This window comes from Cyprinus carpio, chromosome B7, assembly GCF_018340385.1.
Source record: "Cyprinus carpio isolate SPL01 chromosome B7, ASM1834038v1, whole genome shotgun sequence".
NCBI classification, from domain to species: domain Eukaryota; kingdom Metazoa; phylum Chordata; class Actinopteri; order Cypriniformes; family Cyprinidae; genus Cyprinus; species Cyprinus carpio.
This window is the reverse complement of record NC_056603.1, coordinates 31,423,133-31,436,491: the sequence shown is the minus strand read 5'-3', so window position 1 is coordinate 31,436,491 and position 13,359 is coordinate 31,423,133. Positions and strand designations below refer to the sequence as shown.

The 13,359-nt window shown below is 39.1% G+C and overlaps 1 protein-coding gene across 1 annotated transcript in view; it reads left to right on the top strand.

Moving 5' to 3' along the window:
• rbpjb (recombination signal binding protein for immunoglobulin kappa J region b) overlaps nucleotides 1-11,951 on the top strand; it is a 47,256-nt gene extending 35,305 nt beyond the window's left edge. Inside the window, exons 3-11 of the mRNA XM_042728325.1 lie at nucleotides 2,060-2,155; nucleotides 4,626-4,791; nucleotides 4,943-5,117; nucleotides 5,300-5,437; nucleotides 7,635-7,747; nucleotides 8,049-8,189; nucleotides 9,128-9,283; nucleotides 9,380-9,483; nucleotides 10,099-11,951. Of these exons, the coding sequence (XP_042584259.1) occupies nucleotides 2,060-2,155; nucleotides 4,626-4,791; nucleotides 4,943-5,117; nucleotides 5,300-5,437; nucleotides 7,635-7,747; nucleotides 8,049-8,189; nucleotides 9,128-9,283; nucleotides 9,380-9,483; nucleotides 10,099-10,435 (1,426 nt within the window). The 3' untranslated portion in view covers nucleotides 10,436-11,951. The remainder of the gene's footprint in view (nucleotides 1-2,059; nucleotides 2,156-4,625; nucleotides 4,792-4,942; nucleotides 5,118-5,299; nucleotides 5,438-7,634; nucleotides 7,748-8,048; nucleotides 8,190-9,127; nucleotides 9,284-9,379; nucleotides 9,484-10,098) is intronic.
• The last annotated feature ends 1,408 nt before the right edge of the window (nucleotides 11,952-13,359 follow it).

The following is a 13,359-nucleotide window of genomic DNA, read 5'->3' as shown; positions in this document are numbered from 1 at the left end:
GCTTTCCATAACAAAAGCCTGTCTAACTTGAGCGTGTGTGCGACGTTTGCGTGGCAAAGGGAAGCTGCTTGTGTGTGTGTGTGTGTGTGTGTGTGTGTGTGTGTAAGCTGCCCCCCACAATTACTCCGTCTCTGTGTCCCTCTGAGCATTTTGACGTGTCAGGTGTCACTGACATCTGTGCAAATGGGCCGTTTTTTTTTTTGTGCAAGTGTGTGAGTGTCTACGTGAGCATTTTTATCCAACACACACGGTCTGTTACAGATCAGAGTGTTTTTCATCTTCCTGCAGAATATTTCTGTTTAGGATTCCGTTGAAAGCGTGTATGTTATCATATTAAACAACAACGTTGAAGCAAATTTTTTTTTTTTTTTTTTTTTTATGTTTCCTTGAAATGCATCACACTTCCAGAGTGTCCACATTTAGCGAGCTAAATTAAGTTTGCACATGCTGGGATGTTTTTCGTTAGTTAACTGAGGTAATTGGAACACTGACATGAAATCGAAATTCTTCGATCATGAGCTAAGAGATTTTGTGCCGTTTGACTTGTACACACACACATTGCAGTCCTTTTGCCCTTTTTCTTACCCCCCTCTTCCCCATCTTTTTATTTTAAAGACCCCCAGCTGGAAAGCTGAGGTTTTTGGCCACAGTGTTTGTGTGCTTTCTGCAAGCAACACATAGTTGCACTCACCAGAGAATTGGCTAATCAAACTTGGGCCTGTGTTTCTAGTCAAGCTCTGGAGATTTGGGTTTTGAAGCGCATACAGGCCTTCAGAAAGCTTTCTCTTTAAAGAAACACACGCATACACCACATGCTTTCACCAGAACCCTCTGCAATAGCACTGCAAAGTGGTTTTACAGGTCTGAAACACAAGGATGTGTTTTAAATCTCAAAACTGTGCCATATGAGTTAAAGCACATGAGTGAAAAGCAAAGTAGAAGTCGTATAGAGTTGCAGTATTTATAAAAAAACTTATCAAAAATGTAATCTTGCCTGTTCCAGTAATGGATTTTTGTTTTATCTATGATAACTTTATATCAAAGTCCAAGTTAGGTCACTTGGCAGCCATAATTTTGTATGCAAGTACAGCGCAATTCAACATCTTGGATGTGGAAGGACAAAAATTCTGTAGAAATTATGTTTCAATGACATTCTTAAATTCAAGGTTAAAATCGGACAACAATGTCTCCATATATTGTGGTTCTTCAACTCAGATAATGCTTAAAAAAGGGCTGGTCCAATTTATGTGCAAGTGCGTACTAGAGTAAACAATCAGATGATTGGCCCTTTTAACTGTAAGGCGGGACTTTCATTCCTACAGCCACCATATTAAGCATTATGATTCCTCCCATTCACATTTATGTGTGGACCATCTCTGTTATACCACTTCAGTTTGAGGTAGATGTGCACAAGTTATCAACTAGTTAGGTCAATCAACTAATCGACTTGTAAAATTATTCAAAACTTGCAAAGATGAATGTGACGAGAGGGGCGGGGGCAAGAGCAGTGGGAACGGAGCGAGGCCAGCGCAACACCTGCGCCACACACAGGTCTCGAGTCCCACGGAGGAACTCCCGAAGGATAAAAGGAGGCGTGATGACAGTGAAAGACAAGAGAGGACCAGGACTGGAATTTATATTGTGTTTTGGTTCTGTTTGTGCGCGACAGTCGTCCGTGAGGGGCTGTCGTGCTGTCGCGCACAAACAGAACCAAAACACAAAATAAAGGCCAGGCCTGGTCCTCTCTTGTCTTTCACTGTCGTCACTCCTGCTTTTATCCTTCCGGAGCTCCTCCGTGGGACTCAAGACCGGTGGTTGGTGCAGGTGTCGCGCATTAGCACTTACTCCACCAGCCTAGCTCCGTTCCCACGGCTCTTGGTCCCGCCCCTCTCGTCACATTGATTTTCAAAGTTGATTTGTGAAGTAAAAAAAGAAGAAATTTTGCATGTTATTAATTTTTTTTTACTTTTATTTTTTTTTTTTTTAAAGAGTACTTGGCTGTAGAATTACTCAAAATTCCTATCTGTCTTATGTGGTTCTTCTGCTTCTGTGATTTCAGAGAAGCCATGCGGAATTACCTGAAGGAACGAGGAGACCAAACTGTGCTCATCCTACACGCTAAAGTTGCACAGAAATCATACGGCAATGAAAAAAGGTAAAGGACAACTATGATTCATGAGGAATTCATGAAATGAAATGTAAATGATTTTTGACCTTTTGGTAAGTGTAAATACTTAACATTTACCATATTTCTTATTTAATCTCTGGTGGTTGCATTGTGTTTCATTGTTTTTCAGCATCTTACGCCATGAGCATTGCAGTTTTAATAAAGTTTAACTTTTAAACCGTGTTCCACTTCTAAGCTCTTTATCTATCTGTTTTTGAGCATGAAAACTTATCCCATGGCCATGTGAAACCCCTTACACCGTCCATCTCTTCCCTAAGGTGTGAAAATTCGGTTTTTAGGGAAGAATGCAGTAAGATGAAGAGTTGAAAGGACAAGAGAAGAAAAGAACATTTAGGAAGAAAAAAAGGAGTGAGAGAGAAGCTGATAAGAAAAGAAACCAAATAATGACAGGAAAGAGAAAAGAAATGATTAAGGAGGCGAGGTGATATGAGACAGGGAAGTGAAGGAGAGAAGGTCAGCGGAAAGCGAGACAAGATTATAACTGTGGAGAAACACAGTGTCTGGGGAACTGATGTCGCGGTTACAGCTCGCTCGGCCTCATTTGGCAGAGAGACAGCGCTGTTATTCGTGAACAGCACAGCCAAAACCTGGACACATGTCAAGAGTGACAGAATACCAGATGAGAGCCAGAGAGAACAAAAGTGTGCGCTTAATGAAATCATATACATGTGTTCTGTAATCAGAGATGGTTTATGACTAGGAAGTGTATCATTTAGCTTCAATTGAAAATGAATGTGAAGCACTTGACTTGTTTCACCAGTTCTGCTTCTTTGCATGTCCTTGTTGTGACCCCGTTGACTTTTAAAACAGCTAATGGTTACTTTTAATGTTGCTAACTCGTCCCAGTCCCAGTGCTACGAACACAAGTGGTTCATTAAATCATGTGGTTTGTTAAGGAGAGGTGTGCTCCTCCTTTTAGAACTAGCATTTTGATTTACAGTTTTTGCCCAGCTGACAATAAAACCATGAAATGTCCCAGCAACCACCCTGGCAACTGCATAACAGTGTTCTAACAACCAGCTATAACACCCTAGCAACTGCATGACAATACATTAACCGTCACCCATGACGCCCTGTCAACCACCAAAGACACTGTAGCAACTACACAGCAGTGCCTTGATCACCACCCAGGACACCCTAGGAACGCCCTGGTAAACGCCATTGCACCTCTGACCTGACACTATTCCAACGCCCTTAAAACCACCCAGAACACCCTGTTAACCCCATAGAAATGCCCTATGCCCTAACGCATTATGATCTTTCACTATTAGGATGTGAAAGTAGACTTCAGACTTGTCTTTTCCTTTTTCATTTCAGAAGCACCATTACAGAATGTGCTTAACAGTACAAATGAGGCCGTCATGTGTATTTGGTGAAACATGATTGGGGTTGGGTCTGCCCCCTAACTCGTGTCTGCAGCATGTTTCAGTCTGACTGGATGTGGAACCGCTGTTATTCCCCTTTTATTGCCCCAGTTTTCAGATATTAGCTGCAGTTGTGTGTCATGAATATTCCCCCGCCTCATGTCTAGACAAGCATCTCTCCAAGATGAGGTGCAGTGAGCTGATAACGTCACCCACAGAGATCACGGCTTTAATGTCAAGTGCTTCTGGATTCAAGGTCATGCTGATTGATATTTGTTTGCTCCAGCATCTCTTTGATGATGTAGGCCACAAAAAACATGAGATGAGCAAAGATGACATAGCCCTCAAACTCTGGTGGGGGATCTGAAATGTGCCTTGTGCTCAGGTTAGCTTAGGTTTGGATTTTGTGTGTTTTTTTGACCATCTGATGGTGGTTTCGTGAGTGTGTCCTGAAAGTGAGAGCTGTATCAACACTACACATGTGCTGCCACCTAGTGCTGATCTGAAGTAATTCTGATAAGTCATGTGCATTTGATGTGTAATGTACAGTTGCTGTACATTCATTCAGTTAACAGTTGTGTTCGTAACTGTATATTTTGTCATTAATGCACATCTTGCAGAATCTGTTGAAGTTGAATATTTAATAGAATTAATATTGAATGTTATTTATTTGTTTTTTTAAACATTAATTCATAAGTCCTGCCTAGATTCTTTTTTAAACATTGATTCATTCATTCATTCATTCATTCATTCATGCATTGACGCATTCACTAACGCAGCATTTTATTTTTGTTTGTTCAGTTATGTTTTAAATATTAATTCATTCATTTATTCCTGACACAAGCAGCATTTTATTGGTTTGTTTGATTGTTTGTTTTAAATATTCATTCATTCATTCATTCATTCATTCATTCCTGACCAAAAGCAGCATTTTATTTATTTGTTTCCATCCATCTGATATCTAAATAAATAAATATATTCTGTCTAAATATATATACTATATTATATTATGCCAGTGAGTTTTTCATGATCAAGCATCACTCAAATATTGTTCTGAAAATGTGTTTGTCTAGGTTTTTCTGTCCTCCCCCTTGTGTGTATCTGATGGGCTGTGGATGGAAGAAGAAGAGGGAACAGATGGAGCGAGACGGCTGTTCTGAGCAGGAGTCTCAGCCCTGCGCCTTCATCGGCATCGGCAACAGTGAACAGGAGATGCAGCAGCTAAACTTAGAGGGCAAGGTAATGCGCACACACACACACACACACACACCGATGTGCTGCCAGAATAAAATGACAAGAGCTACTCAGCCGAGTACACAGAGCCAAAACAATACCATTAGCATCCCATTATTTTTCTCATGAATACACAAATCTTGCCTCCTCCCTGCAGAACTATTGCACAGCCAAAACATTGTACATCTCAGACTCAGACAAACGCAAGCACTTCATGCTGTCGGTGAAGATGTTCTACGGGAACAGCACAGACATCGGCGTCTTCCTCAGCAAGAGGATCAAGGTCATCTCCAAACCATCCAAAAAAAAACAGTCCCTCAAAAACGCAGACCGTGAGTATATTCACCACCCACATTACACTCAAAGGAAATGCATTTAGGACCGTTTGACAGTTTTCGAATGAATGATGACATCCTGCTATATAAGAGATATGGAAATGGGATAGTAGACAGCGCTTTTGATTCACACAACATTGTCTGAAGTCTCTGTGGTTTGTTCTTTCTCCTGTGTGCAGTCTGTATAGCATCAGGAACGAAAGTGGCGTTATTTAACCGACTTCGCTCGCAGACGGTCAGTACACGTTACCTGCACGTAGAGGGAGGAAACTTTCACGCCAGCTCACAGCAGTGGGGAGCTTTCTACATCCACCTCTGTAAGTCTTTGTGCACATTTCTGTGGAGTAATGTTGATTGCCAGATTGTTAAATAATTGTTCAAGGGACACAAACCCTGGCATAACTTGGATCTACACTACTGTTCAAAAGTTTGGGGTTGATAAGATTTTGAAAAAGTTTTTAAAAGCTCTCTTATGCTCACCAAGTCTGCATCCTTTTATTTATTTATCTATCAAAAACAGTGAAAACAGAAATATAGTTAAATATTATTACATCACAATAGCTTTTTCTCTTTTAATATATTTTAAAATGTAATTCATTAATGTGACGCAAATCTGAATTATCAGCAGACCATAGTCCAGTCTTCAGTGTCACATGATCCTTCAGAAATAATTCTGATATGCTGAGTTGGTGTACAAGAAACATTTATTATCCTTATCAATGTTTTAAACCATTGTGCTGCTTAATATTTTTGTAAAAAACCTTGGAGCATATTCTTTAGGATTCTACACAAAAGACTTATAGTGTTACTCTCTCTCTCTCTCTCTCTCTCTCTATATATATACTTCCAAGCAAAAAAAAAGAAAAAAAAAAATAGAGAGAGTAACACTATAAGTCTTTTGTGTCTTTACTCCACATTACATAAATTGAATGCATTCTTTCTGACTCCACAGAGTTTTCAGTGGTGTAGTTTTAAGGACAAAGTGGCCCAAAGTTCACTTAGTTTATGTAATGTTTATAAAGAAGTTTATCTGAAATCTTATATAAACCTGAGAGCAAAACTGACTATACAGGTGTGCTCAAGGAAATCTTGTTTACCTTTACCATGTCTCTTAAACAGAACTTGCAGTATATTTCAAAGAGTAAATACAGTGAATTACAAATATTTGCTTTTAAGGAAGACTTGTTCTTCCTTAGAAACAGCAGCCACGGCAGACTGATTAACTGCTCGACTCCTATCTTTAAAAGCATAAAGCCAGCCAGTCAGAACAGAGCTTGTCATTAGGACAACATGATTGCCACTGTTGTGTTAAAGGGGTCATATGATGCTGCTGAAAAGAACATTATTTTGTGTATTTGGTGTAATGAAATGTCTATGTGGTTTAAGGTTCAAAAAACACATTATTTTCCACACACTGTACATTATAGTTTCTCCTCTACGCCCTGCCTTTCTGAAACGTGCCGATTTTTAAAAAGCTCATGGTTCTGAAAAGCAAGGTGTGCTCTGACTGGCCAGCTATCCAGTGCATTGTGATTGGCCGAATACCTCAAGTGTGTGACAGAAATGTTATGTCCCCTAACCATGCTGTGATGCCGTGTCCCTGCACAACGAGACAAAAACAATAAAACCCATTATAAACTAGGCATTTCTTGCATCCAGTGGGGACATAATTACTGATTGTAACGACTTATACTGTCTTTTTATGCATTGCGTTGGGTATCATTAAAACATGTCTGCATTTGTGATCGGAGAAACAAAAGTAGTGAAGTGCTACTCTCCACTGCTCAAAACTCGGGTTTGAATCATCAGTGGCAAATTCTTTAAATATGAAAACTTACTTACAGGCTGTGAATCAGAAGCGCCAGACTGTCCTTGGAAAGTTCGAACTGCCCCACTTTATAGACACCGTATTGTAGACTACTCTCCCAGAAAATAGTCCTCGTCCTCTGTAAAATGCACAGCACACATCTGAATATTTGGGTTGAACTGTTTTGGAACAGTGTTGTAATTACAACTTCACCACTGATTTCTTGTCGTGTCCTCTTTTGGAAGACCAAACAAAGTAGCTTCGCTTTCACAATGAAACACACAGCGTCTCCACAACATGGCGGTGGTGGCAACAGCGAGAATAAAAGTAATGCCTTCTTTTTTTTGTTTTTGTGTGAACATTTGGGCGGCGTTATGCAAATCTTCCCACATCGTGACGTAGACATGTGGGGTGTGTTAGAACGAGCCTTTTGAGGAGCGTGTGGTTGACTCTTGCCTTTTATAAAGAATATCTCTTTGGATTTGAGATTGTAGCAACTTTACAGATCTTCTTTATGCACCAAGAGCTTGTAACACTCCAAAGAGAAAGGAAAAACTGAAATCGCATCATATAACCCCTTTAATGTTAAAACATACATGCCAGTGTAAAAATGCCATTGGTTTATTGACACTAAAATGTTGGTGTTTTGACAATCATGAAAGGTCTGATCACACAGGATAAGCTTAGTCTTGTTAATTCTATTTTAGTGGATGATGAAGAGTCGGAGGGAGAGGAGTTCACTGTGCGAGACGGCTACATTCACTATGGCCAAACTGTCAAACTCGTGTGCTCTGTGACGGGCATGGCTCTTCCTCGACTGGTAAGCCCATGTCAATGTGTCTCTGTTCTTCTGATGATTTTCTCCATGTTATCATTTCTCTCTATTATCAGATGACAGTATATATAATCAACAGACAGTTTATATAATTATATAATAAAAAGTCTTTGGGGTCATGATCAGTCACTGCTTGAAAAAAGCAATTTGGGTACATGAAGACAGCATAATGTCATCATCATGATATTTTTTATACTTCTACTGATACTCTTATCAACTTCACTTCCTTTCCTTCCTCCCGAACACACACACACACACACACACACACACACACACACACACACAGGTCATCCGTAAGGTGGATAAGCAGACTGCCTTGCTGGATGCAGATGACCCCGTCTCTCAGCTGCATAAGTGTGCCTTTTACCTGAAGGATACGGAGAGGATGTACCTGTGCCTTTCTCAAGAGAGGATCATTCAATTTCAAGTGAGTCACTCACTGGAAACATGGAGTAAATGCATTTCAGTGTGCTAATAATGGTGTCTTCAGTAATGTCCATAAAGAGAATGTTAGACGCAGTTTGAGTTTGAATTTTTTTGCCAGTCTTGAGTCATGCAGGTTGTTAAAAGTTGAAAATCTTTATTCTTTTAACATTACTTGTGTACACTTTTCTTGAAGTGTATTGAAAGCATTTTGTAAATATTCTAAATATTTGTCCATTGTCAAAGGCTATATAGCGGATTAATTTAAGTTCATTCTCCTTTTTCATACCAGTGCAAATTTTTAATGTGCACTAGTATTTAAAAGTTTAGGATTTGGGAAGTTCAAAAGATTTTTGAAATGTGTTTTTAAAAAGAGTATCTTATGTTAATCAAGGCTGCATTTATGTGGTCATATTAATGCAATTAATGCAAAAACTGTTTTCTTTTTTAATACATTTCAAAATGTAAATTATTCCTGGGATGGCAAAGCTGAATTTTCAGCGGCCTTTACTCAGTCTTTAGTGTCACATGATCCTTCAGCAACCATTTTAATAAGCTGATTTGGTGCTCAAGAAATATTTTTTATTTTTTGAAAATGTGCGCTGCTTAAGATTTTTGTGGAAACCATGGCAATTTTCTATTGAGGATTCTTTCATGAATAGAAAGTTCAAAATAAAACAATAGAAATCATTTGTAACATTATAAATGTATTTAATGTCAGTTTTGGTAAATTTATTGTCCTTGCTGAATAAAATTATATATACTGGTAGCCATCTAAGAAGTGGGATGAAGTCATTTTGTCATTATCACAAAATAAACTCCCTCAGAGTGATACAAGAATCCTGATTAGTGAGTTATTCTGTGATAATAGCTAGATGATTGGATATTATACCTAATATTTTTGCATTCAAAGTTTATATGTGTGTGTGTGTGTGTGTTTAGGCTACTCCATGCCCAAAGGAACCAAATAAGGAGATGATAAATGATGGTGCCTCCTGGACAATCATCAGCACTGATAAAGCAGAATACACCTTCTATGAGGGCATGGGCCCTGTACACACCCCCGTCACACCCGTGCCTGTGGTCGAGAGCTTACAGGTAACACACACACACACATCTCTTACTTACATTGTCCACTCACAAGTCTCTGCCTGCGGTTAATAAAGTGTGTACACTGTATGTGTGTGTGAGCAGTTAAATGGTGGAGGAGACGTAGCAATGCTGGAGCTGACAGGACAGAACTTCACTCCCAATCTGCGGGTGTGGTTTGGTGATGTAGAGGCAGAAACCATGTACAGGTATGGATGTTATTTGAAAAGAGTCACTGAATAATATGTCAATTGCAATTGAATTCAAATTTATTATAGTTTACATTTATATTAAATGCAATTAGATGAATTTGTAAAGTGCTTTTGACCCAGTTAAGTATATCTTTCATATATCAAAATTAACATTATTGTCTTTGAAATAAGAAAGAGAATGTACTGACAAGTGTTTATAGTAAACTGAAATATACTTAAAAATTGTATACAGGACAAATGTAAATCTTGTAAAATCTTGACACTTTTTAAAAAGTGTGCTGTGCTGTGTTAAGAAAGAGTCCTTGTAATGAATATTATATAATCTGAACACTAAACTACATAAACAAACCCTTAAGATTTGAAGTACATTCAATACAATAAAGCACACTGTATTTTCAAAAGGGAGTCCTAAATCCTTCTAAACCTGTTAAATGCAGCAGTAAATGAGATGTTAAGCTTGGAGTGAAGTGCCTCTGCCTAGTAAAACCCAAGTGAACAAGACCCCACACGTATTGTTAAAGGAAAATATGTACTTTTATTACTGCTGTCAGTTAAACATATTGCAGGCAGTGACAGACTGAATTATTAATAGACATGATATTTCCTTTAAAGGTGTGGGGAGAGCATGCTGTGCGTCGTCCCAGACATCTCGGCGTTCCGCGAGGGCTGGCGGTGGGTGCGGCAGCCGGTGCAAGTCCCTGTAACGCTGGTGCGTAACGACGGTATCATCTATTCCACGACGCTCACGTTCACATACACACCCGAACCCGGCCCCCGCCCACACTGCAGCGCGGCCGGCGCCATCCTCCGAACGGGCAACACCAGCTTGCTCTCCACGACCGGCAACAGCGCAGGAGGGAACGGAGAAACGGCACCCTACGGTGCCAACAGCACATCTAACGCCGTCACAGCGTCGTCCTCTAATGCAGCCGCGGCTGTGGTGTTATAACACACGCAGCAGCACTCACAAACTCACAATGTGCTATGCGTGAAACAAATTCAACAGACTACAAAGTGCTGCGTATTGAATTTCAACATAAAATCCCGGAGATGAAAAACAAGGGATAGATAGGTGAAAAAGGCTAAATATTTGAGAATGGTTCTACTGTGGCCTCTTGTTGTTTTCTCTAAGGAGCCGGTCTGGTGCTAGCAATAGACAATGCCTGAGAGGAAACACCAGCACAGAAGACATGGAGACCAGACCACAGCATTGACACATCAGCCGTGTACAAAATGCATCGACTGAAAATTATGTTGAGCCTCTTAGGTTTCTTCCTTCCAGTCTGTGAGTGCGATTGGGTGGGATGTATCATAGCCTGGGAGGTCCAAACTCTTAGGAAAAGGGTCACATTAAAATTGTGAGATGACAGTTTTTATGGACCTCGGATATTGTATAAGCTTTAGTAAAGGTACTTTTTTTTTTCTTTTTTATATCAAACATTATAGTGCGCTTTTGTTACCAAATAGGTTCTATTCCTCCTCTGAGCTTTTTCTGTATATAGCTACTTTCATATACATCTGTCCGGTTAGGCTCCTTCAGTTTTGATACTTTGTATTTTGTAAAACCATTGTTTTGTTTTCCATTCGGTTTAGTTGTTTTCATTTTTAATTTGGAAGAAACTCAGAGGGCCTGTTTTATTTTTAATCCTTCGTTTTTATGAAGTCTTTAAAAAGAGAAGAGCTTTAAGCAATGCCTCTGCCTTGCCTGCATTACAATATGCGCTACGCTTCCTTTAAGCATTTCATCGATGTGTCTAGATCTCACTACTAAAGGAACAATGCCATCTTTCTGTCTTATTTGGGAATTTAGAAAACAGAAAATAGAGGCTTTGGATGCAACGTGTCTCTTCGATACGGTAGCCATAGTGTAGTTCATTTGTTCTAGAGCACAGGTAGGATCTCACATATCAGTATCAGAAAGTTCACTGTAGTTGGATATTTGTAACGGACACGAGTTTAGACTCCTACAGTTTTAGTGCCGTTTCATATTGTTTCCTTTCTCAAATTCAGTTGTTTGTCTTCCTGAACTTCCATTTGCATTTTTCTCAAATTTGAAATGGTCTTAAAAGTGGACGATTTGGAGACGTGCTCTACTATTAGATGTGGCCTTACTGGAACAAAGGTTCCCTGTTCAGTTCACTCCTTTAAAAGGAGGTGTACAAACGCGACCCGAGGAACCAAGCCTTGCATTTTAAACATTTTACATGCAATTTTGAATATTTCAACTCCCTTAAACTTTCGTTTGGATTTAGAAGATTTAAATGTGTAATAGTTACAAACATACCCAAAGATATTATATTGCATTGTTGTCTCTGTTTTTTGAATATTTGAAGAGTATGTCGGGATCTGTGGCCTCTCGCACACCAAAAGTAGGAAGCTTTACTCCGTTGGTCATTGATGTGTTTATCGTGGCCTTGGTGTCTCACCAACTGGTAGGCTAGTATTGATGACAAAAAAAAACAAAACCTAGCTGTAATGAACTCATCAACCAGCACTAATAGTGTTTTGTGACTTTCTTTTTTATGTACAGTAATTTAACTTTCGAATTTTATGCGTCCATTTATAAAAAAGTAAAAAAGAAAAAAAAAAGAAAAGACAAACCATTCAGCCATTTTTATTTTTTTCGTGTGTCTGTGGTTCTTAACTCAGTTATGTCCTTGGTGTTTCTTGTTGAAGCGGTTGGGTGTTTAGTGTCCGGGTTTGTCCTTATCTTATATGTTATTGTCTGGCTAGTAAAAGGACATCATGGGACTAGAAACATGGAAGTAAATGGCCTTTAAATAAGTGTCTCAAAGATGTACGCATACAGCAATACTGTATAGGTCACTTTTCGTGTCTTGGTCTGTGGAAATAGCCACTGATTTTTCACCAGCCTGATCCACAGCATATGTGGTCATGAAGTAGAGTCTTCTTCACTTTCTTTTACACTTCATACTAATTTAATCAGACACCTTTTTGGTAGATTTGTAGATTTGCGTGGATCCTCCACTGTCTTCCTTACTTGGAAAATCTGTAGTGTAGTACAAGTAGGCGACCCGTCAAACAAGGCAATATTCCAGCATTGTAGGCCTATAATGTAGTATATTTCGGGGAAAAACTGTAACTTGAATGTTTCTGCAAAAAAAAAAAAAAAAAAAAAAAGTTCACTTGTTGCCTCCACTAGCTTTTTCTGTTCAACATCTTCAACAACATCATCTCTCTTTCTTGCTAAAAATGTCTTTATTCTGTCCTGGATGGCCTCTTTGCAAAAATCTTCCATGAGGTGGTTTAACCTGAAACTCTTGCACTCGCTTTCCCAGAATTCTTCCATTTGATCATATTCTTGCAATTCAGTATCATGTAAGCGCACACTTCCATTTGGAGGAAGATGGCACTGGGCAAAGCATGGATGCATTTTTTAATGATATTTTGTCATTTGTGTTAAACTGTAACTATGCCCACATTAAGCAGTCCGTTTAATTTCTAATATTTGATGCTTTTTAATTTAAGTGATTGTCATTGTCAGAGCTTACCATGTAATGTGGTATTGTATTTTTCTATTTTTTCCGTTTTCTTCCCTTGATTTATATAGCTTCATGACCCCAAAAAGAAAAACAAGTGCTTTAAGCCAATGATACAGCATCATTGAAACAATTCCTACACAAACTAAAGAAAGCGATTAATTCAGACTGTAAATGCAGTGTGACTTTATCATGTTTTCATTAGCGTAGCACAATATATCAACATTTCTGAAGCACTCCGTCACTCTGATTGCTGCCTCTGTTCCACGTTGTGTTTACATTGTGGATTTGCTCAGTTCTGCCCATCACTTACTATGGTGTTATGCTGGTAAAGTGCATTATGTTGCTCTCTGAATACACCGATTGACAATCT